The 27,666-nt window shown below is 45.1% G+C and overlaps 1 protein-coding gene across 1 annotated transcript in view; it reads right to left on the bottom strand.

The window, feature by feature from the left end:
• vwa5b1 (von Willebrand factor A domain containing 5B1) overlaps nucleotides 1-27,666 on the bottom strand; it is a 161,824-nt gene that overhangs the window by 109,095 nt on the left and 25,063 nt on the right. The window contains exon 4 of the mRNA XM_041207027.1: nucleotides 17,412-17,588. Coding sequence (XP_041062961.1) covers nucleotides 17,412-17,588 — 177 coding nt within the window. The remainder of the gene's footprint in view (nucleotides 1-17,411; nucleotides 17,589-27,666) is intronic.

Raw genomic sequence — 27,666 nt, 5'->3', positions numbered from 1 at the left:
CCTGCACACATCCCAGAGGCATGGCAGTGTGATATCATTTTTAATATGACTGACAAATTTAAAATCATAGAAAAAAACAAAAAACATTGATATTAGAAGGTGAATCATTAATAATCAGCCCAGATTTTGTCTAGCTATAGACAAATAGTTCACACGACTGTAAATATTGCTGGAAACACTCAGAAGGTCTGGCAGCATCTGTTGAGCATGAAACAGAGTTAATGGGAAAGGGATGGGGACAGGAAACGTGGCGAGCATTCAAAACCCCACTGACTTCAGCGGAACCGGAAGACTCTGCAGGTGGGAGGGGCTGTAATTTCCACTCAATGTTTCAGGACCATGACCATCCAAGCTAGTCAACGTCAGAGACGTAATAGGTTTAAAGTAAATTGAGAGGCAGTGGAAGGGAAAAGGACAGGAAAGAACATAAATCTATGTCAGCCTTGAGGTGGGTAGTGGGAGTCGGGAAAATTCTGTCAGCCCGCCTCGGGGGAAAGTGCCTGCAAAGGTGGAATCTTCCTGGCCGGGGGGCAGGGGTACAGGCTGGGATCAGGCCCAACTGACCCAAAAAACAGGTCAGAGGCAGCCACAGGGCTGCCGGATGCAGAGGTGGGCTATTTAAAAAAACCTGTCTCAGTGACTTGGGACTTGGTCCAAGTTAAAATAAAAATACAAAGGCCCTCCAGCTGTCACCTGTTTACCTCCCCTCCAACACACTTGAGGTAGCTCATGCCACCTTGCCATGCTATGGCACTCCACCCACACTGAAAGCCCCCAAATCCATAAGTCTTGTTGAAAAACCCGAGCCCCAGAGAAAACATTGCTTGAAAGACTGCTCAGTCTCTCTGATCTCTGCCGTCAATTTCACAATGTTTATTTCCACAAGGTTAAGAGGTTTCTGTTACTGAGACTTTAAAGAGCCTAGATGATTTACACTTTTATTGCTCTGACGTGAAACTGCTTTTTAAAAAAAATACATAGTGGAAAGTATTGAATGAATGATGTTTTAAAGCTTTTTTTTAAATACATCTTATTCTCACTATAGGGCTCATTGGTTCTATACAGTGTATATTGGGTCAACGGGTGTGGAAGTGCCATAGATTAACATGGGGACATAAGGGATAAGGGGGGATAGGTGAAGTGCCATAACTTGGCAGAGGAGACATGAGAGGTCATTGGGGGGGGGGGTGTGGTGTGGCGAGGGGCATAGCAGGTTTGAGGAGGACCTTTTGAAATTACCTTTTAAACGGTTCCCACATGCAGACTAGGGTTCATGACTCTTCTGAGGTACCATGAACCACAGATCTTTGAAAATCTGGCCTGACTCCATGAAAATTGCAGAGGACTAGGACATGCCTATCCCCCAATGGAGCCAGCCTAGTCGGGAGTGTAGGGTGTGGGCTTTTGACCTGAACAAGCCAACATCCTTTAAAGGCACTTTTAAAAATAAGATAGCCTGGGAATGAGGTCAGGAATCTCGGAATCAAGTCCCATCCACATTTTTAAAGGACTCCCAAGTCATCCCGACTCGGCAAAAACCCAATCCCGTATCTCCCTTTGAGGTGTGACTGAAGTTTGCCTTCTTTATTTACCAGAACGTCTCTAACTCTGAGGGTTACAAGTTTCGACTCCATTCCAGAATTGTGAAACTCCAGAGTCACAGAGTTCTGTTCAGTGCTGAGTGACTGCATCGGTGCTGAGTGACTGCATCGGTGCTGAGTGACTGCATCGGTGCTCGTCAGGGTATCGTCTTTGATGCCAGGCATTAAAATCAGGCCCGTCGGCACTCTCAACTATAAAAGGTCCCAAGGCACTATACAGGTTATTATCACATTACTGTTTGTGGGATCTTGCTGTGCACAAATTGGCTGCTGCATTTCCTATGTTATAAATGACTAAACTTCTAAATACTTGTCTGCAAAGCACCTTGGGACTTCCTGAGGTCATAAAGGTGCTACATAAATGCAAGTCCTTCTTTATTTTCTTTATTTCCTGAACTAATGTGACCTCAGGAAGCTCTGTGCCTAGCAGCCAATCTAGAAGGTTTGTATGGAGAGCACAAAATGATTTGACCTTTACAAGTGACACAAATCATTTTTCACACTGGCTGCTGCTGCTGCTGCCAAAACATGAAACGCACAGTGGGTTCCATCAGCACAAGGTAAAGGGGGAACATTTAGAAAGGAAATAAACACGGTGTGCAATAACAGTGGATACAGTTTTTATTTAGGAAATAACCTCTCATCCACAAAGTTTCATCAATATTCACAAACAAATCCTTCAACAGGGACAGGCAACTGTTACATTGCAGCACCAGGTCCATGTACAAAATGTTGTCTCAGAAATTCACCAATTCCAAAACATAATGTGATGTCAATAAGACATAACAAATCAAAACTGTGTGTATCCAAACTTTATTTCTTTTTATGCAATTTCAAATTGGATTTCTGCTGATCTACAAAATGGCTGCTTAGGTCACATGACTCAAGATTGGCCAACCGTTCTGGGAGCAACCAACAGAAATTACAAGAAGGAAAGAGTTCCACTCTCATCCTTGTGGAATCTCACACCCCACTGTAAGGCCATATTATAATCACAAAACTAGACAACTGACAGACGAACCGACTCCCCCACCCCCACCGCCCACTACCCCCCCCACCCAATCCCAGCCAGGCAGCGACATCAAAACTTGTTACATCAGATTCTTGAGGCACTGGGACCGGTTCTGGGGAAGGTGGGACCTGTACAAACCGGACGGGCTGCACACAGACAGAGCTGGGACCAGTGTCCTTGCGGAGGCTTTTGCTAGTTCTGTTGGGGGGTATTTAAACTAGTGTGGCAGGGGGATGGGATCCCAGGAGTGGGATCAGATAGGTCAGATTCAGATCGGAAAAATGGAGGTAGAACATTAGCTGGGGACATTGTGATAGACCTGGAGTTACAGGAGAAGCAAAGTTTAAAAAGTGTCCAACAAGGGAAATTGACGGGGTTAAACTACTTATACTTCAATGCAAGGAGTATTACAAACAAGGTAGATGAGTTAAGGGCACAGATAGACACATGGCAGCAGGATGTCATTGCTATAACGGAGGGACAAAACTGGCAGCTTAATATCCCTGGTTATAGAATCTTCAGACATGATAGAGTAGGAGATAAAAATGGAGGGGGTGTAACACTAATGGTTAAAGAATCAATTCCAGTTGTGAGAAGGGATGATATACTAAATGGATCATAAACGAGGCTGCATGGACTGAGCTTAGAAATAAAAAAGGGGCAGTCACACTACTGGGAGTATACTACAGACCCCCAAATAGTGAAAGGGAGATAGAAGAACAAATATGTAGACAAATTTCTGCTTGTAAGAACAAGAGGGCAATAATAGTAGGAGACTTCAACTGTCCTAATATCAACTGGGATTGGAACAATATAAGGGGCACTGAGGGAGAAAAATTCATGCAGTGTGTCCAGGAAAATTTTTTCAACCAATTAGTGACAAACCCAACGAGAGGAGATGCAATTCTAGACCTAGTCTTGGGGAATGAAGAACGGCAAGTGGGTGAAGTGACAGTTGGTGACCATATCGGGGACAGTGATCACAATTCAGTTAGATTTAGCATTACCATGGAAAAGGTCAGAGATAAGGCAGGAGTAAAAGTCTTGAGCTGGGAGAAGAAAAACTTTGCAGAAATAAGAAGGGACTTGGCTGGGGTGGACTGGACAGCACTGCTGGAGGATAAAACAGTGGAAAACCAGTGGGAAGCACTAAAACGCGAGATCCGAATTGTACAAAGTAGACATGTCCCCTACAAAAATACGAGTGGTACTGCCAAATCTAGACCCCCCTGGCTGTCCAGAGGAATACAGGGGAAGATCAAACAGAAAAAGAAAGCATACGATAGGCACAAAGAACTAAGCACTGCAGATAGCCTAGACAAATATAGGAAGTGCCGGGACGAAGTAGAAAAGGAAATAAGGAAATCAAAGAGAGGGCATGAAAAAAGATAAGCAAGTAAAGTTAAACATAACCCAAAGATGTTTTACCAACACATTAATGCTAAAAGGTTAGTTAAGGAAAAAGTGGGACCTATCAGAGATGAAGATGGAAACTTATGTGTAGATGCAGAGGCTGTGGGAAGGATTTTGAATAAATATTTTGTCTCGGTCTTTACAAAGGAAAGGGAGGATGTAGATATAGTAGTCCAGGAGGAACACTGAGATATTGGACGGGATAGGCATAAAGAGGGAGGAAGTACTTGAAGGGTTGAAATCCTTGAAAGTTGATAAGTCACCAGGGCCAGATGGATTGTTTCCGAGGCTGCTGAAGAAAGTCAGGGAGGAGATTGCAGATGCTCTGAGGATGATTTTCCAATCTTCACTAGATACAGGGAGGTACCAGAGGACTGGAGAAATGCAAATGTAGCTCCATTGTTTAAAAAGGAATCAAAAGAAATGTCAAACAATTATGGGCCAGTTAGTCTTACATCGGTGGTGAGCAAATTAGTAGAATCAATCCTGAGAGATAGGATTAACTGTCATGTGGAAAGGCATGGACTAGTCAGGGATGGTCAGCATGGATTTGTTAAAGGAAGGTCTTGCCTCACAAATATGATTGAATTCTTTGAGGAAGTGACAAGAAGGGTTGATGAAGGTAGTGCAGTGGATGTTGTGTACATGGATTTTAGCAAGGCATTTGACAAGGTCCCACATAGCAGATTGGTCAGGAAAGTAAAAGCCCATTGGATTCAGGGTAATGTGGCAAACTGGATAAAAGGTTGGCTTTGTAACAGGAAACAAAGGATAATGGTCGATGGATGCCCTTGCGAATGGAAAGTTGTCTCAAGTGGTGTTCCACAGAGCTTGGAGTTGGGACCCTTGCTGTTTGTGTTATATATTAACAACTTGGACGTGAACGTGGGGGGCACGATTGGAAATTTGCAGATGACACAAAGATTGGCCGAGTAGTGGATAGTGTAGAGGATAGTCATAATCTCCAAAACGATATAGATGGGTTGGTGGAGTGGGCGGTAAAGTGGCAGATGGATTTTAACATAGAGAAGTGTGAGGTCATACATTTAGGGTGGTCAAACAGTTACAAGGATTGCAAAATAAATGGGAATACACTAAGAGGGGTAGATGAGGTGAGAAATCTTGGCGTACAAGTACACAGGTCCCTGAAGGCAGCAGTTCAAGTAGACAAGGTTGTAAAGAAGGCATATGGAATGCTCTCCTTCATTGGCAGAGGTACATAATATAAAAGTAAGGATATAATGTTGGAATTGTATAAAACACTCGTGAGGCCACAACTGGAGCAGTGTGTGCAGTTCTGGTCACCACATTACAGGAAGGACATAATAGCTCTGGAGAGAGTGCAGAGGAGGTTTACAAGAATGTTGCCAGGGTTAGAAAAGTGTAGCTATGAGGAGAGATTGGATAGGTTGGGGTTATTCTCCTTAGAACAAAGAAGGCTGAGAGGTGCCTTGATTGAGGTGTACAAAACTATGAGGGGAATAGATAGAGTGGACAGGATAAAATTGTTTCCCTGGATGGAGAATTCTAGAACCAGGGGACATAGATTCAAGATAAGTGGCAGAAGGTGTAGGGGGGACATGAGGAAGAACTTCTTTACGCAGAGGGTGATGGGTGTCTGGATTTCGCTGCCCAAGTTGGTGGTAGTGGCAGAAACTTTACACTCTTTTAAAAAGTACCTGGATCTGTACCTAAAGTGCTGTAAGCTGCAGGGCTATGGGCCGGGTGCAGGAAGGTGGGATTAGAAAGGGCACCTGGGTGTCCTTGGGCTGGCAGGGACAAGATGGGCTGAATGGCCTCCTTCTGCACTGTAACTTTTCTATGGTTTCTATGGTTCTAAGTGTTAACAGCCACCATTTCACTCCTAGGGAAACAATGGATTTTGGCCAGAAGCACAGAAACTGCTTGTGAGGCTGCAACTAACTTGTTAATGGACCATGTCACATGATTCCATGCTTTTAGCCTTTTGGGCCACTTTGATGTTACATTTCTAGCCTCACAGCTCAGACTGCTGCTTTAACACCAACCAGAAAGAACTCCAGCAGTTCCCAGCTGACCATCTCTCAACTCCTCGAAGCCTGTTTATTTTAGAAGTCTCTGGTTATTGCCTGCCAAGAGGTCTAAGCACAGAAAGCCCATCGTGCCGCAACATAATTTGTTTCAAGGATTTTTATCTTGCTGTCTTAAACCAGGAACTGAACTCCACCATGAAGGAAACACCCTCTTTGTTACAACTAGGACGGGACGAGTGTGTGAATTATCAAGCCCCACCACTCCGCATTAATTTAAATGTTTAATTTTCTCACTGAAATGGCCAGTTGTGTACCTATACCTCTCGTACCCAGAGGAAAAAAGACTCTGACCAGGCTTCTTTCATAAACTCAGAAGAGTTCATTTATTTTTAAAATAAAACTTATTTTAACAAGTTGCAAGTACTGGTTAACACACAATTGTAATTAGGAAGTATAATTATCGATCTCTTCCTAAAGAATTCCCCAGCACACACACAAACACACACACAGACAGACAAACAAACAACATGCAAACAGATAGAGTCTCTTTCTGACGAGATGGGCTTTGGAGGATGGGTGTTATAAAATAAAGGATGAAATCCCTAGGCTCTTGACCCTTCGACCTGGAGTTCCCTCCTATGAAGATGGATTCCTGGAAATTCTTACCAACTGGTCCTGCTTTGCAGGTCTAAATGCAGACCAGTTACACTCAGATGAGGATTCTCTGGCTACAGGTTGAAAGCCACACACAACTTTAGACAAGGTAGAGAGAGAGAGAGAGAGAGCCAGTCAAGGTAGCCTTCCATCTCCAACAAGGCTACCTTCAAAGCAAGCAGCTTCCCAACTTAAGTTTTTTCTATCTCTCTCCTATGCAATCGTCTTTTTGTCTTCCAGCTTTTCATTAAAGTTCTTTGCAGTTCAAAACAAACAAACAACTCCTTCTCAAGTACCATATAGGTCCAGTGATTTCTTGGAAAAGGCCTGCTTGTTGACAGTTCCAAGGTGAAATTATGACCTTACTTTTAAAAAATCCCAGATTAGCATCTACATGTCCAGATCAAGCCATGTTTGTCCAGTTTGTAACTGAAAAATTTAGTCTTGTGAGATATGATTCTAACAACTTTGACCTCTCAGAGTCTGGAAATCACGTGAACAAATATTTGTTTCTGTTGTTCTTTACTGTTGTTGCCTATAGTTGTAAATCTTCCTCTTGGTTTGAATGTGAATAAACTAACCATCTGAGTTAATTGTAATGCAAGTTTTCTGCAAATTATTTTTAAATTGGATCACTCAAACCAAGTGTTTCGGGAAACACACTACAGCCTACTTTAGGTGTGGAAGGGGCTGAAAGGTTATCGGGGGTAGGTAGGAATCTGGAGTTGAGGTTACAATCAGATCAGCCATGAACTTATTGAATGGTGGAGCAGGCTCGAGGGGTTGAGTGGCCTACTCCTGCTCCTAATTCATATGTTTGTATGTAAAAATAATTCAAAACACCTCTGCTTACAGACAAACAGGGGGAGGATAAAGAAGTTCAGTTTCTCCCTCTCCTGTCCGTAACATTAGTTCTTCTTACGTACTTCCTCAAAGAAGAAGGAAAATCCACAGGATTAGTTACTTCAGTTTTTCTTAGTTGCTGCCAACTATCTGATTTCCATAGTGACGATTGACATGGGAGCCCCTCCATTGGTGTCTGGTTTCATTTGTCATCTCTGGTCCTGTTTGATGACACAAACACTGCTCATCAGAACAAGGAGCCACAGGCAGGGAGACATTCTTGGGAGTGTATTTACAAAAGTGAACATTATGTACAAGTGATTAACATCCATGCCCAGGCTGTGCAATTAATTCTCCTTAACCTGTCTAACCATGACTCTGTGTCTTGGTGCTCCCTGGACATCCACAGTGGAGGCAACCTGCTGACTGCTACACCCTGTCTACGATGACCTTGGTGAGCATCCTCTGGGCCCCAAACTGCTTTCGGGGTCCTGCTGTGTGGCAGTGGCTGGAGCTGCTCAGGTCACAGGAAGAGGTGAGTTGAATTGGTTGGACACTCCTGGAGTCACCTGGATGGATGGCCCCTGGGGTTACACCCACTGATCCTCCTCCCTATGGGTACCCAAGGGCTTCTGGCTGACTCCTTGAGGACAAGGGGTACCTGGCGTGAGATTGGGCTGCCCCACACCCCTCTCACGTACACAGTGTCAGATGCCAACTATGGCATCAGCGATGGAGTTAAGCCCACACAGCAGCAGGAGCAACATCCTGGACCAAGGTCTCTATGGCAGCCGCCATCCTGCCAGTGTTGACCTCGGTGCAATGCCGGCGCTATCACCTCAGACTGAAGGTGGACGGACTCCTCCATCGTGCCTTGCAATCTGAGGAGTGCAGTGGACGTCCCTTCCTGATGTTCCCGAGTTTGTCTTTGCAGCTCCAGCAACTGTGACATGACCAAGTCCAGAGGCTCGTCATCTGACTCAGACTCAACAAGGTTCTGGCCTCCAGCAGTCCTCCGAGTGCCGGGGACCTGGGAAGTCCCTGCCTCTGCCTGCTGTGTATCAGACAGTGTGATGTACTCACCAGATTGTGATCCCGGGGCTACTCTAAAGCTCGGTCCCACCGAGGTGTGTGTCTCTGCACTGATGGAGGGTGTGGGTGAGGCTGTGATGGGACTTCAGGGAGGGTTTCAGCAGATTCCTCTTCTGAACTTCCCTCAGGGCTTGACTGGAGGCCCTGGGTTGTGGGCTCTCTTGGCTGCTTCCCAGATGTGCCTGTGAAAGCAAGGGGAGATAATTAGTGCCTGGCAGTGGCCTGTGAAAGAGAACACATAACTCATGGCATGGGTGCCTGATGGATGTTCCACTGTTGGACCCTCACTTGGCAGAGCAGCGCCGACTTCACTGTCAGCACAGGAACGGTCCAGACCCTCGCTGGCCAGCTGGATGGCTCTGTTTTCAAAGTCCATGAGGACCTTGATTTCAGGCATTCCTCCACCAGTCTGCAGCCTCTCTCTCTTGTTGTGTGCCAGCTTGTCCTGCATGGGTACAGATGGAGAGAGTGTAAACAGGAATGGTGCCAGGCCAGATGGTAAGTATGCCTGGCCTGTGTGAGTGGTGAGTGGTTCCATGGATGGGATGAGGACAATGAAGGTGTGTGAGAGCGAGTGAATGGTGATGTCCCTTGAACTGGCAATGAGTGAGGGTCCTGTGGATGTGTGCTGGGTTTGTGAGTGTGTGAGTTGAGAGTGATGAAGGAGTGACTTACCCTGGCGGAACGGAGGAGATCAGTCACCCTCTCACGGTACTGGATGGCTGTCCTCTTTTGCAGGGTGTTGGTGCTGACCACCACTACCACCGCCTCCCAAGCCAGATTGGTGGTGTTGCTGCCCATCCTGCGGCCAGAATGGGGGTAGAGGACATCACAGTGAGCCCCTACTGTGTCCAAAAGGTGCTCAAGGGAGACACCACTGAACCTGGGGGCTGTAGTCTTCTTGCCTTTCAGGTCCATGTCTTTAGTGCAACAGTCATGGACTGGAAGCACTGAGATGTGTTCACGCGTCTGCACTTTAAATATGGCATCCGGTGTAATGGAGCAACGAGGTGATGGCATGGCAGGGAGAGCCCATCCACCATGGAAACGGCGTGTTTCCCAGGAATGCATAGCTAATGTGGCGGATTTGGGATGATTTGCATGAAAAGCCATTGTGGCTGCCAGGTAAAACCGCATTTTACACACCCACTACTGCACTTAGTGAAAATCTTGGACAATTCCGCCCGACATCTTTGAAATAGTTCTTGTAGTTAATAAAGACTTACAATTAACCTACTTACCTACAGACAATAGGGATAAAAGCAAAATACTGCAGATGCTGGAAACCTGAAACAAAAACAGAAAATGCTGGAAAATCTCAGCAGGTCTGGCAGCGTCTGTGGAGAGAGAAACAGAGTTAATGTTTCGAGTCCATATGGCTCTGATTCAGAGACTCCAAACGTTAACTCTGTCTGTCTATCTCTCCACAGATGCTCTTAGACCTGCTGAGTTTTTCTAGCATTTTCTGTTTTTGTTTCAGACTACAGAGACTTCCTCAGACCGACCGAACTGCAGAGACTAACTGAATTACTTGAAGACTGAGAAAAATTCACCAAAACACTCTGACCTGAAAAGAAGCTCCAGAAGCAGAGGCCTGGAAACTGAAGGCAGGGATTAAAAATTCCTTACAGAAGCACAAGAGAAGACTACATTGTCTCTCCTTTGGAATTCCAGTTTCAGAATGCAGAGTCAGCAGAACCTGTGAGGATGAGCTAAATCTTTTCAAATTCCAGGCTGCAGCTAGTGCAAAGAAATCTTTAAGGTAATTCATTGCCAGAAATGCCATTAGAAAGAAACCTGTCGCTAAAGCCAGATCCCTGAATCTGAGTCTGAACACGTATTGACTGAGTTCCTTCAAAAAGAACAGAGAAAGAATTAATTAAATGTTTCTGGAACATTGCGACTCTTCAGCTCTGTAAAAAGCAAGCAGAAGCTTGAATTTGTCAGACTCTGAGTCAAAAAAGTAAAACACAGAACATGAGGAGTCTGCAGGCAGCAGATCCAGGCAGCCATTGTTAAAAAAAATTCAAGCTGAGCACAATCACCGTGGTAGTGGAGACCACCAAGAGCAGCAAGCCCAGAAAATTCCCGTGTCTCCAAGCGAGCAGTGATGCCTTCTTAAAATTCAGACATCTCTTCAAGCGGGACATACACTTTTAACATTTTGAACATGAATCACAATTCCACACTTGGAGGGTCAATTCGGTCTAATCCAAGGCCCAGATCAATCACAAAATTGGGGACTTCAGAGGAAAAGATGCTTAAGATACAACATCAAATTTAAATGATAAGGGTTAAGTAAAAAGTCAGAAAAAAGCAAGTGAACACATTGATTCACTTGTGAAGCCCGATTACTGAAGACATTATCGCAAGACAAGGAATTAACAAATCATCCTCAAAATTTGAAGAGGTACTAAAATCATTCAACACTTATTTTAATCTAAGAAGCAATAAAATACTCGAAAAAGCTAAATTCAATAAGAGAGTCCAACAGCCAGGTGAACCTGTTGATTCATTCATCAATGACCTGTACAGGATGGCAGGAAGTTGCGAGTACAGAGATTTAAAACTGGAACTCATCAGAGACAGTAGTGGTAGGAGCAGCAGATGACGCACTCTCTGACCTTGTACAACCCTGGAAAAGGCAATTCAGATAGTTAGATAGGCAGAACTCCAAGAGAGGCACAGGACCATTTTAAGGGGAGTGTTATGACAAATGCTGAGCTGCTGAAATCCCAGAGGGAAACTTGAAACAGCTGCCACAACTGGTTTTCAATTTGTGTTTTTATTTTGAGATGTGTGCCTTGAATTCAGTAGTAATAACACCATCAAGTCTTGGAGGTTTTTTACAAAACTAACTTAAACATTTATGAATAAAAGAAATGATTTTAAGCACATACTATTTCTATTCTAGAAATTACTACCATGATAACTCCTAAACCCCTAATTAATCTGACTCCCAGTTACACCTCCATTAAGGCAACAGTAAAAATAAATACATTTCAACAGACCCAGGCAAAGCACACAATAACCAGGCAGTGATATTTAAAATGAATTCTCTTTACTTTGGTTCCTGGAGACAGCAGCTTGGTACTTAGAGGCTGGAGGCTTTTCACACTTGTTGGATCTTAGAATGCCTTCTTCTTGCACATGATCTCATCTCCTTTATACAGCTCTCTCCCATTTTAATGTAAATCCCATTATTCCAATATGTCTTTGCAACTTTACTTTTTCCATAATACAAATCTTTCATAGCACTCATATTATCAGTAATCTTTGGAAAAAATAAACACACTGTTTGGCTTAGTCTCTGTTGGCTAGGTGTAACACCTCACCATCTCTTTAAAATTCACTACTCTAGTTCATCTAAAAATGCAAACGTTCTTCACATCTCACATTTTAAAAATTCAGCCATGTTTACTTATTTAACATTTCAAACCTAGCTTCCCTTCTGATACTTCAAAGCACCCAGACCTTCTGTCTATAATTCAGTTAAAACCCCCACACACAAACCTACACACAGATAAACTAATCCAAACCCCGCTATTCACCTACTTTTACAATAAATTACAATAATGTTATGAAAATTATTATATTTTTATGACAGGGAGAGAATAAATCAAGGTGAAGGGGCCAATCCACAGTTCAGCTAGTTAAGCAAAGACAGAGTAATGCTCCAGGCCAGGGAAAGCAATACTTGAACAGGCCAGCAGGGTGACCAGGCCAACAGTGTGGAGCAAAGCCCTCCCAGGCAAGAACAAAGTCCTGCAATTTCATCCCAATGTTTTCAGCACAACAGGATTGAATACTACAGCAAACTGTGCAGGGCAAAAACTCTGAAATACACAGAAAGCCTAAACTTCACCCACACGTCTGAGGTTGCAAGTTCAGGGGGGACACAACCATGCTTCTTGGGTGAAGTCAAGAATCTTGGTTTCTCATTTTGGAATGTGGACATCTCAGTCAATGGCCATTTAGGAGCCAGTGTAACAGTCCTGTCAGGTAAAGACCCCTGGCTAAACGACCTCTGACACCACTCTAGTGGTCCGAAGGAAATCTGACTTCCAGCCATAGGCTGGGTTCTGGAATCGTTAAGGTATGGCAGCAAACACATCTTGGAGCTGATGTACATCACCCGTAACCAGCCTTTCTCTCCCTTGAGCAGAGATGCCTGTGTTGCCCTGGATCTCCTCAAAATTGCAGAAAATGTCAAGACGGTCACTGTTGTTAATCATTCACAACTGCAAGTTCCCAAGTACTCAAGCAAAGAAGAGGATCCTGACTGGGACTTCAGCTCTGAACTATCTTCTCTCTTTGAAGAACAAGTCTGTTCATTCTCATTACACCGAATCTTCAATGTTCAGACCAGCCAATCACCTAGGAGGTAACACCATGACGCCTCCAGTGGAGCATGTAAAAGAGAGCTACCAGCAGGCCGATGAGCCTCAACCTCTGGCTCCAACAACGGTACAGCAGGTCAACACTGCAACCACCAAACATATGCTGCCACCCCTGGTCAGCACAGCAAAGCCACAAAAGATGCTGGAACTTGGAAGCAGCCGCTCATTGCCAAGAGTGAAATGCAGAGGTGAACGTACCATTAAAACCTCATTCAACTCACAGGGATGCTCATCCTCCAATGTACAGAACATCACCATGACCCAAACAGTGACAGAAGATGTGAAAGAAACAACAAAGAGATGATTACAACGTTCATCCAGCTCGAAAGAAACGAGTTAGGGTCACAACCACCGACCAGCACAACAGCCGAACCAACTAAGTGCAGATCAGCATGAAGGAATGGAAGAAAAAGGATGAAAACATACTCAGAGGCTGGAACAATCTCCAAACCTACAGGAAGAACCAGCAGCAATAGCGTCTACCACTCCTCCCACAGCATTAGGAATGAGATATGGAGGGGTTATGAGGCCTCCAACCTGCCTGAACCTTTGAATTCAAGGACTTGAAGGGGGAGATGGATATTGATAATGCAGTGATGTAAATGTATGTTAGTAATAACAGTGTAAGACAAGGTAAACTATAATCACTTAAAATTCTTTGGTTAAAGATTTGGGTGGAGATGTAGTATAAGGGTCTGGCACATATAGGCTTAATGTGACACTGAATTCAGCACCTCCCACACAGTGATGTAACAGAACACATGACCTGCAACTCAGGGTAAGTGTGATGTTGGGCAGAACCAAGTGCAGACCCAAGCAAGGAGCCACAGTGAGTAGCTTGTATCCTTCACTATATTGTTGTAAGTTATTCTAATAGTTAATAATGACTTACAGTTAGCCTTCTTCAGAGCTACCGAATTGTAACCAAACACCCCACAACACTACCAAGGGTTATGCTTCTTTGGCCTACACATCTGATGGAAGCTGTAAAAGTCTGTTTTGGAATGATAAGTATACCTTTTTTTCCTTCTGTATTGTGAAACATTTCACTTTTAAATAAACATCTTTCAAATTACCATCAGAGAGTCCTGTCTTACCTTATGGTTTAGAAGTTTTCTTCAAACTAGAACAATTGATTGAGTTATTTACAAATCCACGCTGAACTGGGTTGATTGTAATACAGGTGACTAAACTTTAGTAATTCTATATTTTAATTAAACAAACTCACAATAATTCCTACACCATCTTGCCACCAATTAAGGCTCTCAGTGGACAATTGATGAGGAATTTAAGGGCCTCATCCTGCCACTGCTGGTAGTAACCCAACATGGGGCTAGGGGGTCATTCCCACTGTGGCTCATTAAGTAGTGCTCCTTCTTCTGAATCAGAAGGCTGTAGGTTCAATTCCCACTCCAGGGGTGGAATCATCCCAAGTTTGAACTAAGTGCAGTAGTGGGCCAGTAAAACAATGAGAATGGATTCACAGGTCACACATTCCCAGCATGGAGCTGCGTTCAAGGAAAGTACTGGTTATGGGGCTCGGGGCTAACCACACAGGGAGCATGACAAGCAGACTTGTGTGGGCTCCTAGTATTGAGGGACCCAGCAAAGAGAAGGGGGTGGGGCTTGCTGAGAGCCACCCTGAGCCCTTGCTACCAACCCCCTTGTTGTAGTATGCCTTTACGAGGATGACCATGTGTCTGGATACATCACTAGCAGGGAAATGATGCGTTTATCGTGTGTTCCAGTTTAGTTTCACTTTTGCTTTAAGCTGCAGAGCAAACAACAGCTTCTAGTGTCTCCAAGCTTAATCTTAATAAATGAACTGCGTTGTTTTTTACCAATCTCTTATGAGTGATTGGTACCTCATGTCTTATATAGCAAATAAACTCAAGGACTTATATCATTATAAGAACATGACAACCCCCACTGCTACCACTATCACTCACCAGTGGAATGGGATCAGCAATGCTGCTGGGCTTTGGGTGGGTTGTCATACCGGTAGCAGCCACCGCCTCCCCATTGGCGCTCCTGTTCAACAGAGCTGCCAGCCTCTGATTGGCCAGCAACTCCCAGCAGGCGGGGCTTCTGTGGCCCGTCACTGGCCTGTCAAGTGCCTGAGTATTTTTTTCATTCATGGGACGTGGGCATCGCTGGCTGGGCCAGCATTTATTGCCCATCCCTAATTGCCCTGAGAAGGTGGTGGTGAGCAACTGAGTGGCTTGTTAAGCCACATCAGAGGCATTTAAGAGTCAACCACATTGCTGTGGGTCTGGAGTCACGTGTAGGCCAGACCAGGTAAGGACAGCAGATTTCCTTCCCTAAAGGGCATTAGTGAACCAGATGGGCTTTTACAACAATCAACAATGGCTTCATGGTCATCAACAGACTTTTAATTCCAGATTTTCCAACATCTGCCGCGGCGGGATTCAAAGCTGGGTCCCCAGAGCATTACCCTGGCTCCCTGGATTACTCATCCACTCCGCCATCGCCTCCCCCTGATGATGTGGTGGGCCTTCCCGAAATGAGGCGACACTGGGCTCTTGACAGCTCTCCAGCCAATGGCCGGGACCCCTGTTACCACCATAAGATTCTGGCTGTGTTTCCAGTCTGTGACCTTTGATCATGTGTTTTTATTCTCATACGTGTTAACTGGTGGAATACAACAGCCGCTAGAATAATCAGCTAATCCAACTTTACCTAAGAAACAGTTTGTGGTATGAATATCTGCAGGAGTTAAGGCACTGAATGACTTCATTTGAGAAGAGTTACTGATCTGGTCTGTTATTCTGGACATCAGATGCCCTCAGCAAACCTTATGCCTCACATGTCTTTGGACTTTAACTTATTGCTCATTCAGCTGCAGGATCTGGACTGGTTTCCCTGCTTCTCTGTGAAAGGCGGCATCCAGAATATAAAACTGAAAAGGAATTATTGGGCTGAAGCTTCTAAGGAGTGGCAGGCACTCCTGCCTACCCCCTGCTCCGCTCTTACTTACTTACCTTGCACAAGAGCTCCACAGGACTTCTGAACTGGGCCTACTAAGGAATGGACTGTACTTGTTCTCTGAGTCCTTCCCTCTTAGTGCAGGATCAAAGGGGGAAGTGAAGACATGCCCCCTTTTTAACAGCACTAGCTCCTGCATTCCGACAAGTTTAAATGTCCCAAAGCCACTTTGCCAAGCCAGGAGAGGAGGTAAGTGGCTGAAGGAGCTAGGGTGGGTCGAGGAATCAGGGTGGGGGTCAGTCAGGGCTCGAGAGGTTAGTCAGGGGAGGTGAGGGGTCCAGTGGGGTAGTTGGATGTTGGGAGAGTTAGGGGTGGGGATAGATGAGGGAGGGAGTAGTCAGGGGAGTGTCTAGTTGGGTGGTCAGGGGCTCAGAGGAGGGTGGTTGGGTGTTGGGGGTCCGGGAGATAGTCGGGTGGTTGGGAGGTAGTCATGGGGGTGGTTGGGTGCTAGAAGCATAGTTGGGGTGTTGGGTGGGTAATTAGGGTTGGTGGTAGTCGGTGGTCAGTGGGGTAGTGGGGATGGGTGGTAGTCAGGTCAAGGGCGCTAGTTGGGTGGTCAGGGGGATGGTCGGGGGTAGGCATGGGGGCTCGGGGGTAGTTGGGTGGTCAATGGGTAGGCGGGGGAATTGGGGTGTAGTTGCGTCAAGAGGGTAGTCAGGTGGTCATGAGGTCGGCAGTGGGCTTGTGGGGGTAGAGGGGGGGTAAGCAGGAGGGGTTGTGGGGGTAGTCGGGGGATAGACAGGAGGGGTTGTGGGGGGTAGGCAGGAGGGGTTGTGGGAGTAGTCGGGGGGGTAAGCAGGAGGGGTTGTGGGGGTAGTCGGAGGGGGTAGGCAGGAGGAGTTGTGGGGGTAGTCGGGGGGGGTAGGCGGGGTTGTGGGGGTAGTCAGGGGGTAGGCAGGCGGGGTTGTGGGGGTAGTCGGGGGGGGTGTAGGAGGGGTTGTGGGGGTAGTTGGGGGGTTAGTCGGGGGGTTAGACGGGGGTAGTCGGGGGGGTAGGAGGGGTTGTGGGGGTAGTCGGGGGGGTAGGAGGGCTTGTGGGGGTAGTCGGGGGGGGGTAGGAAGGGTTGTGGGGGTAGTCGGGGGGGGTAGGAGGGGTTGTGGGGGTAGTCGGGGGGGGGTAGGAGGGGTTGTGGGGGTAGTCGGGGGGGGTTGTGGGAGTAATCGGGGGGGGGTAGGAGGGGTTGTGGGGGTAGTCGGGGGGGGTAGGCAGGAGGGGTTGTGGGGGTAGTTGGAGGGGGTAGGCAGGAGGGGTTGTGGGGGTATTTGGTGGCTCCAGCGCAGAGTCAGGGGGATAGTTACCCAGAAGGAACAAGATGCTATTTAAGCGACTGTGCCCTTCAACAAACAGTGAACAGCAAGAGTTAAATTGTAGTCGTTACCTTGACGCAGTTGATATTCACTCCACTCATGCTTCCACTCCGGTCTATTAGAAACAGGAACTCGCCCTGTGCCATCCTTAAATCCGGATGAGCAGTCTTTAAATCTGGACACAAGTTCAACATGATGACAGGGTTGTGCCTAATGTCTTTGTTTAGACGCTTTCTAATGATCTCAGTCTGTTGGGAATAAAGGATACATTTAATTGATCATGAAGTGATAATTAATCTGTGTGAGGTCAGAATTTCCCAGGAATCCTGTGCAAAGTGAATGTAGAAATTGGAATAATGAAGGATTGGCTGAACTAAGGTGTTTACAACAGTCCGAAGAGTTTGCTGCCACTCGGTTTCTGAGCTGACAGAAAGGAAAGCTGGTCCTGCTGGATGGAATTGCATCACAACATGTGTCAATCTCCTGACAATAGGAGGAGAAAACATTTTACAAGAAGCATTGTTTCAAAATATTTTTACTGTCAATTGCCCTTTGGTTATAGTCCATCATCATGCATTACATTCATAATGGACATTATGCAAAGTGGGTGTACAACAGACATGACACAGACAGCCTTAAGACTGTTAGATACATTAGCTTGCTGAATGCATTTAGGTTTTGAAAGGGAGGGAGCCTGAGTAGAGGGAAATGTATTTCTTGAAGGCATTTCAAAGGGAATTGTCGATGCCACAGATGGAAGTGATGAGGAAGAAATGCCTAGATAGCTTCAGCGGCTTTAAGTATCTTTGGTGGTTTATCAGCTGCAGTTTCAGTCTCGTCTTTGTTGCAGTTACAGTCTCGTCTTTGTTGCAGTTACCTCTGGTTGGCTTTGAGAGGAAGAATGCAGAAACTTCTTCAGGATCTTCCCTGTCAGCACATTGAAAAAACATACTTTACTTGGGCAAAAACAGAATTACCTGGAAAAACTCAGCAGGTCTGGCAGCATCGGCGGAGAAGAAGAGTTGACGTTTCGAGTCCTCATGACCCTTCGACAGAATTTGAGTTCGAGTCCAGGAAAGAGCTGAAATATAAGCTGGTTTAAGGTGTGTGTGTGGGGGGCGGAGAGATAGAGAGACAGAGAGGTGGAGGAAGGGGGGTGTGGTTGTAGGGACAAACAAGCAGTGATAGAAGCAGATCATCAAAAGATGTCAATGACAATAGTACAATAGAACACATAGGTGTTAAAGTTAAAGTTGGTGATATTATCTAAACGAATGTGCTAATTAAGAATGGATGGTAGGGCACTCAAGGTATAGCTCTAGTGGGGTTTTTTTTATATAATGGAAATAGGTGGGAAAAGGAAAATCTTTATAATTTATTGGAAAAAAAAAGGGAAGGGGGAAACAGAAAGGGGGTGGGGATGGGGGAGGGAGCTTACGACCTAAAGTTGTTGAATTCAATATTCAGTCCGGAAGGCTGTAAAGTCCCTAGTCGGAAGATGAGGTGTTGTTCCTCCAGTTTGCGTTGGGCTTCACTGGAACAATGCAGCAAGCCAAGGACTGACATGTGGGCAAGAGAGCAGGGTGGAGTGTTAAAATGGCAAGCGACAGGGAGGTTTGGGTCATTCTTGCGGACAGACCGCCGGTGTTCTGCAAAGCGGTCACCCAGTTTACGTTTGGTCTCTCCAATGTAGAGGAGACCACATTGGGAGCAACGAATGCAGCAGACTAAGTTGGGGGAAATGCAAGTGAAATGCTGCTTCACTTGAAAGGAGTGTTTGGGTCCTTGGACGGTGAGGAGAGAGGAAGTGAAGGGGCAGGTGTTGCATCTTTTGCGTGGGCATGGGGTGGTGCCGTGGGAGGGAGTTGAGGAGTAGGGGGTGATGGAGGAGTGGACCAGGGTGTCCCGGAGGGAGCGATCCCTACGGAATGCCGATAAGGGGGGTGAAGGGAAGATGTGTTTGGTGGGCCTAGTTTTCTTCCGCCCTTCACTTGGTGGGAGCCACACCAGCTTCTCTGCTCAGGCCCCGGCCCCACGCTCAGGCCCTGGTCCCCACTCAAGGCCAGTCCCCGTTCAGGCCCCAGCTCCCGCCCAGGCCCCAGCTCCCGCCCAGGCCCCAGCTCCCGCCCAGGCCCATGTCGCTGTTAATAAATATTGGTAATTTAAGAACAATTCCTGAAGGTGTATTTGCTGAATAACTTAATCAGTCAGTACTGCATGTTATACAAGATCAGTCCTTTCATATTATTGCTTTATGAGCTAATAAACTGAAGGCACATTTCTGTTTATTGCACAAATAAAGCATACCCAAAGAAATAGTCACAGGAAATACATTTTACAGTTAGTGCCTATGATGAAAGCACTAAATTCAAAGCTGCAGGAAGTTCTACTGATTTCAGTTAGTTGATCTCCTTTATAGACAAAATGGTTCTCAAATGATCAGACCCGATCAAGATTTCTTCTACTTCCAGGTACCAAGGAAAGATCATCGACCTAAAATGTTAACTCTGTTTCTCCCTCCACAGATGTTGCCTGAACTAGTTGGGTATTTCCAGTATTTTCTGTTTATATTTCAGATTTCCAGTGTCCATAATATTTGCTTTTGTTCATTTCTTTGTGCCGATTCTGGGTTAGGACTATGCTAACTGCTACAGTCTCCTGCATTGGCATTTGGGGGTGGACCTTGTGAACGGAATAGGCTGCTGGAGCCTATAAGTCAATAATGCCTGAAGGCTCCAATGGCCAGTCCTAAGGCTAGTGTGAAACTAACAGCAATGATCAATCTTAGAAAGTAATTCATAGGATGCAAAGGGCTTTGGACATGATAAAATGCTGTTTAGTGGAAGGGCATCATACAGACATGGGTGGTCAGGGGTTTGGTCACTCGTTTAAATAGACTTAACTGATATAAGTCAATATTTTGTCAGGGGTGTAACAATTGGTCCTGGCTCCCAAGGATAGGAAATGATCAGATAGAGTTTCCAAAACTACTGCCCATTCAGTGAATCCAGCTGCACGTGACTTGGGTTCTTACTCCACTAAAAACCAGCAGAGAAAACTGAGGAGAAGAAAAGTGGTTATGTATTTATGGAGGCAAGTATGTGGTGTTGTTGGAAGAAGTTAGAATTTATAATTTCTCGAGAAGAATGCTCGGTGATATAGTCATACTCCCGGTACCAATGGAAAAAGTTTCCCCATTTCCCAGAATGCTCTGTGCATTGGCCCAGGAATCTTTATGTTTTGTGATGTAGGTTTTGTTGTTCCATAACTCTTATTTTTGCTTTTTTCCATAACTTTTGTTCATTTTTCCAATTAATCCTTGTGAAGTGAAGAATTGAAATATGTTCTCTTTGAAAAAATTGCCATCATTTATTAAATGGCAAGAATTGATTTAAATTCATTTACAATCGATTGATGCTTCAGGAAAGCTTCTGAGAGAGGAATATGCCCATTCATCAACAACCTGCTCACTTCCAACAACTGTTAAAAATTGAACTGAGTACACAGATTGAATAGAAGTTCAGGTTCACTGTAGATCACAGCTAGTTTGACATTTTATTGTAGAGATGTGTGGAACCAGTGAGGTGCCTCCTTTTTCATCATTACCAGCAACAACTTGCATTTATATAATGACCCAGAACTTGCGATCTCTGGGGTGGGAGGTCGTACCTGACAGAGACCCCAGAGGTTGCACTGGCTGACAGTCCAGAAAGCCCCAGGCAAGGACTGCATGGGAATTCCCCAGGGGTTTCAAACTTCCAGAGGGTAATTACCCTGAGCCAGGAACCATCCAATATTTTGACTAAATTGGAAACCATAGAACCATTGAAAAGTTACGGTGCAGAAAGAGACCATTCAGCCCATCATGTCTGCGCCAGCCAAAAAGAGAAAAAAGAAACTAGCCGCTCATTTTAATCCCACTTCCCAGCCCCTGGTCCATAGCCTTGCAGGTTACAGCGCTTCAGACGCAGATCCAGGCACCTTTTTAATGAGTTGAGCTTTTCAGCCTCAACCACCAACTTAGGCAGTGAATTCCAGACACCCACCACCCTCTGGGTGAATATGTTTTCCTCATGTCCCCTCTAATCCTTCTACCAATCACCTTAAATCTATGCCCCCTGGTAATTGACCCCTCAGCTAGGGGAAACAGGTCTTTCCTGTCTATCCTATCTAGGCCCCTCATAATTTTGTACACCTCAATTAGGTCACCCCTCAGCCTCCTCAGTTCTAAAGAAAACAACCCTATCCTATCAAATCTTTCCTCATAGCTACAATTTTCCAGCCCTGTCAACGTTATTGTACATCTCCTCTGCACTCTCTCAAGGGCAATTATGTCCTTCCTGTACTGTGGTGACCAGAACTGTACACAAAATTCCAGCTGTGGCCTAACCAGCGTTTATACAGTTCCATCATTACAACCCTGCTCTTGTATTCGATACCTCATCCAATAAAGGAAAGCATGCCATGTTTTTTTTAACCACCTTATCCACCTGTCCCTGCCACCTTCAGGGATCTGTGAACATGCACTCCAAGGTCTCTCACTTCCTCAACACCTCTCAATATCCTCCTGTTCACTGAGTATTCCCTCGCTTTGTTTGCCTTCCCCAAATGCGTTACCTCAAACTTCTCTGGATTGAGTTCCATTTGCAACTTTTCCACCCACTCAACCAACAGCTTCCTCTTCTCCATCAACCACGCGGCCAATCCTCTTCTCCATCAACCACGCGGCCAATCCTCTTCTCCATCAACCACGCGGCCAATCCTCTTCTCCATCAACCACGCGGCCAATCCTCTTCTCCATCAACCACGCGGCCAATCCTCTTCTCCATCAACCACGCGGCCAATCCTCTTCTCCATCAACCACGCGGCCAATCCTCTTCTCCATCAACCACGCGGCCAATCCTCTTCTCCATCAACCACGAGGCCAATCCTCTTCTCCATCAACCACGCGGCCAATCCTCTTCTCCATCAACCACGCGGCCAATCCTCTTCTCCATCAACCACGCGGCCAATCCTCTTCTCCATCAACCACACGGCCAATCCTCTTCTCCATCAACCACGCGGCCAATCCTCTTCTCCATCAACCACGTGGCCAATCCTCTTCTCCATCAACCACGCGGCCAAGCCTCTTCTCCATCAACCACGCGGCCAATCCTCTTCTCCAACAACTACACGGCCAATCCTCTTCTCCATCAACCAAGCAGGCCAATCCTCTTCTCCATCAACCACGTGGCCAATCCTCTTCTCCATCAACTACGCGGCCAATCCTCTTCTCCAACAACTACGCGGCCAATCCTCTTCTCTATTAACTACGTGGCCAATTTTTGTGTCATCTGCAAATTTCCCAATCACATGTCTCACAATGAAGTCCAAATATTAATATATACAACAAACAGCAAGGGCCCCAACACTGAGTCCAGTGGAACACCACTGGAAGCCACTTTCTATTCGCAAAAACATCCATCGACCAATACCCTTTGTTTCCTGTCCCTGAGGCAATTTTGGATCCAACTCACTTTCTTTCCTTGTGTCCCATGAGGTCTCACTTTTCTGACTGTCTGCCATGTGGGACTTTGTCAAATGCCTTACTAAAATCCATGAAGGCAACATCCACTGCACTGCCCTCATCAATCCTCTTTGTTACTTCCTCAAAAAATTCAATTAATTTGGTGAGACATGATCTTCCCCTAACAAAACCATGCTGGCTATCCCTGATCAATCTGTACCAATCTAAGTGACAGTTCATCCTGTGTCACAGAATTGTTTCCAATAATTTGTAGTCAGGCCTATAATGTTCTACCTAATCTGTCAGACACTTTTTAAATATTGGTACAATGTTTGCAGACCTCCAATCCTCTGGTACATTGCCTGCATCTAGTGGCGTTTGGTAAGTGATCCTCAGAGCATCTGTTATTTCCTCCCTGGCTTCCTTTAACAGCCTGGGATACAATCCATCCGGTCCCTGGTGATTTATCCACCTTTCAAGAATGTCAGTCCCTCCACTACTTCCATTCTCATGATGCTTATTGTATCTAATATTTCACGCTCTTCCTCTTTAATGAGAATGTCTGCATCATGCTCTCCTTAATGAAGACAGAGACAAAGTGCTCATTGGGGAGCCTGGCCACATCTTTTGCTTCAACCCACAAGGTACCATGTACGTCTCTGTTAGGCCCCACCCTTTCCTTAGTTATTCTCTTGCTCTTAATGTGCTGGTAAAACATGTTCGGGTTTTCTTTGATTTTACCTGCCAATATTTTTTCATATCCTCTTTGCTCCCCTAATTTCCTTTTCTACTTCACCGCTGTACTTTCTATTCTCCTCTAGGCTTTCTACAGTGTTAGGCTTTTTGTGGCTGTCATAAGTTTTCTTTTTCTCCTTTATCTTACCCTGTTTGCTTCTGGATATCCAGGGAGCTCTAGAGTTGGCAGTACCACCCTTTTTCTTTGTGGGGAGGTGTCTACACTGTGCCATAGAATCTCACCTTTGAATACCTCCCACTGATTTAACACCGTTTTCCCTTCTAGTAGCTGTATCCAGTCCACTCTCACCAGCTCATCTCTCAGCTTTGTAAAATTTGTCTTCCCCCAATTTAGAACTTCTACTCCTGTTCTATCTTTGTCCTTTTCTATAATGATGCTAAATCTAACTGTATTATGATCACTATCTCCAAAATGGTCCCTCACTACTAGTTCATCCACTTGCCCAGCTTCATTTCCTAAGACTAATTCTAAAATTGCGCCCCCTCTCGTTGGGCTTGTTACGTGCTGCCTGAAAAAGTTCTCTTGAATGCAGTTCATGAAATTTGCACCCTCAGTGCCCTTCACACTGTTCGTATCCTAATTGATATTAGGGTAGTTGAAGTCCCCAATAATTACTGCCCTATTGTTTTTGCACTCAGAAACCTGTCTACATATTTGATCTTCTAACTCTCTTCCACTATCTGGGGGTCTATAGTAAACTCCTAGCGGTGTGGCTGCCCCTTTTCTATTTCTCAGTTCAACCGACGTAGCCTCATTTGGTGCTTCATTTAGTATATCAACCCTCCTCACAGCTGTAATTGATTCTTTACCAAACAACCCCACCTATTTTAATGCTCCTCTCTATCCTGCCCAAAAACTCTATATCCATGGATATTGAGCTGCTGTTTTCCCCCCTTTTTAAGTCAAGTTTCTGTTATAGTGATGGTATCATGCTGCCATGTGTCTATCTGTACCCTCAGCTCATCGGCTTTATTTGCTATACTCCTTGAATTTACATATATACCTCATAACACTGCCAAATTCTAGTGCTGTACACTTTTTAACCTGTGCTGCTTCTGTCTTTCAGAGTCGCTCACTAATTCTCCATCCCCCTTTCCCTGTTCTGAATTTGCCCTCAGGTTCCCATCCCTCTGTCAATCTACTTTATATGCCCCAAACAGCATTAGCAAATTTCCCTACGAGGATATTCGTTCCAGTCCTGTTCAGGTGTAGACCGTCCAGCTTGTACGGATCCCACCTTCCCCAGAATCGATCCCAATGCCTCAGAAATCTGATGTCCTCCCTCCTACACCAGCTTTCCAGCCATGTATTCAATTGCTCAGTTCTCCTATCTCTATACTCACTTGCATGTGGGACTGGAAATAACGGATTCCTGCTTTTCAATCTACTTCCTGAAATCTGCTCTCAGGACCTCATTCCTCCTTCCTACCTAAGCAATTGGAACCGATGTGGACCATGACCTCTGGCTGTCCTGCAGCTGTTCCCTGACATCCTTGACCCTGGCACCAGGGAGGCAACACACAATCCTGGAGACACATCTATGGCCACAGAAACACCTGTCTGTTCCCCTAACTAAGAAATCCCCTGTTATTACTGCTCTTCCTTTCTTCTTTCTCCCCTCCCGTATAGCAGAGCTGCCTATAGTGCCACAATCCTTACTCTGACTGTACTCCTCCGAGGAACCAACATCCTCACTGGTCTCCAAAGCGGAAAACTAATTTGGTGAATGGGACCCCAGGGGACTTCTGCACCCTTTGCCTAATTTTCTTGGAATGCTTCCTGCCTCCCGGCTCCTAAGCTGTGGTGTGATCGCATCTGAATGGATCATTCCAACTCTCTTATAAGAATATACACCTGGGAAAACTTAAGAGAATTAAAACCACTTCTAATCCCAGAGTAACTAGAGCACTGAACCCCCAACGCCGCCCCTCCGTCTCCAACTGGCCCCTCTGATCATGCCTCCCAGCCCCCCACTAGACCCCTCAATTACCCTCCTGACCATCTCCCCACCCGCCATCCTACCCCCTGTCATATATTCTATCCCCGCCCCATCCTGCACATATAGGGTTAATGTGGGACTAAGTATAGTACCACCCACACAGCACATGATCCGTACCCAGGGTCAGTCTAGTGTTGCAAGTACCAGCAAGCATGGAGACAGCCTCTAGTTTGTACCCTTTATTGTATATTTGTAAATAGTTCTAAGAGTCAATAAAACTTACAGTAAACCTACGTATGACTACAAAGACATCACCAGACCTACCGAACTGTAACAAACAAACTACAACATAGTGGCAGCTTGTAGAAAAACCCAAGACCTCGCTGAAAATGCAGAGAAAATCTAAAATGCTGGAAGATTGAGAAAAAATTCAGCAAAGCTGTCTGACCTGAAAAGAAGCTGCAGAAGCAGGAGTGCAGAGGAAAAACCACCAGGACAAAGCTCCAAGGAAAGGCTTGGAAGCTGCAGACAGAAATGTAAAATTCCCTACTGCAGCAGAAGACTCCATTGAAACTCCTTTGGAAGTCCAGCTTCTAATCCCAGAGTCAGAAATCCTATCCAGAGTGAGCTAAATCTTTTAAAACCCCAGGCTACAGCAAGTCCTGAGAAATCTTTAAATAATTTAGAGTCAGAAGTACAGTTTGAATAAACCAATCCTGTAAAACCCGATCTCCGAGTTCATTCCAAAATGGGAAAAATAATTAAATAAATAATCCAGGAGAATCATGACTTCTAAACTCAGCTAAAATAAAGCAAAAGCCAGGATTCAACAAATTCATAACTTTGAAGTGAAACACTGAGCAAGAGAACTCTGCAGACAGTCAATCCAGGCAGCCACTGTTTACATTCTTTTTCAAGATAAGCATGATTGCCATTGTAGCAGAGCCCACCAAACTGGCAAGTGTTTGAAATCCTTTTGTCTCCAAGTGAACGGTGGTGCCACCTTAAAATTCAGAAAGTTCTTAAAGCCGAACCTACACTTTTACATTTTTAGTCATGAATCCGAATTCCACTCATCCAGAACAATTTGGACTTATCCAAGGACCAAACCTAACAGAAAATCGGGCATCCTGGATAAGAGAATTTCTAAACTACCGGAGTACATCAGGTCTAAGTAGAAAGTCAGGAAAAGTCCAGATTAATACTTTTTTATATTGGTCTGGTGAACTTGCAGATGAAGTAATCATAACGCAGTGCATTGATGAATCCTCAACCACCTTCAATGAAATATTAAAGCCTTAGATGAATATTTTAACCTTCAATTTGTGGAGTGCACAGAGCACAAAAAGAGGGATGGGAAAGCCTCAGTAAAACTATGAAAGGGTAAAAGATATTACTTGAGCAAACTACACGAGGGCGCTAGAGAGGCAGTGAACTATCCAGAAGCCCAGAAATTATATATTTTTGGAAATCCCAGCACATCACCCAAGCTGCAACAGCAGATGGCAGTGTGGAGCGAGCAGCTGACCGTGCGAAAGGATAGCTATCTGATGGAGTCCGAAATACACAAACCCTGGAAAAGAGAAAGGAAATAAGGTTGGAAAATGTACACATCAAAGCCAAATTGGAAGATTTGAAACACAAAATTCAAGCTGAGTATACCTTTGAAAATGCACGATAAGCTAAAGTTTTCAATTAAACAAACTGTTCCAGATCGGAACAAACACATTTCTGAGGAGTCATTAAGGTACCAGGAGGAAATAACAACTCTTGAATTCCATTGTTCGCAAATCAAAGTGGGAATTGGGAAAACGTGACCTGAAATATAGCCAGACACAGCAGCATGCAGAAAATGCACTCAAAAAAATGGTGCTGGCTTAGACGAACTGAAGAACCAATTGCGGATAAGACTCAAGAATGTTCTGTATTCCAGGAGGAAGCCAAAAGGCACAAGAAAGAGACCACAGAGCTGAAGAAAATGGTTGGACATTCACAAGAAAACTTCAGAAAACATTTTATTTTCAAAGATATACCTGAAGAGATGAAAATTAAGAACCTAGAATAGCAAGAGCAAGTAGAACTTCTCACAAACATGAAGAGTCTGAGGAACAACTGGCAGAATTG

The sequence above is a fragment of the Carcharodon carcharias genome, chromosome 15 (genome assembly GCF_017639515.1).
Source record: "Carcharodon carcharias isolate sCarCar2 chromosome 15, sCarCar2.pri, whole genome shotgun sequence".
In the NCBI taxonomy this organism is placed as follows: domain Eukaryota; kingdom Metazoa; phylum Chordata; class Chondrichthyes; order Lamniformes; family Lamnidae; genus Carcharodon; species Carcharodon carcharias.
This window is presented reverse-complemented; position numbering and strand designations above follow the sequence as displayed.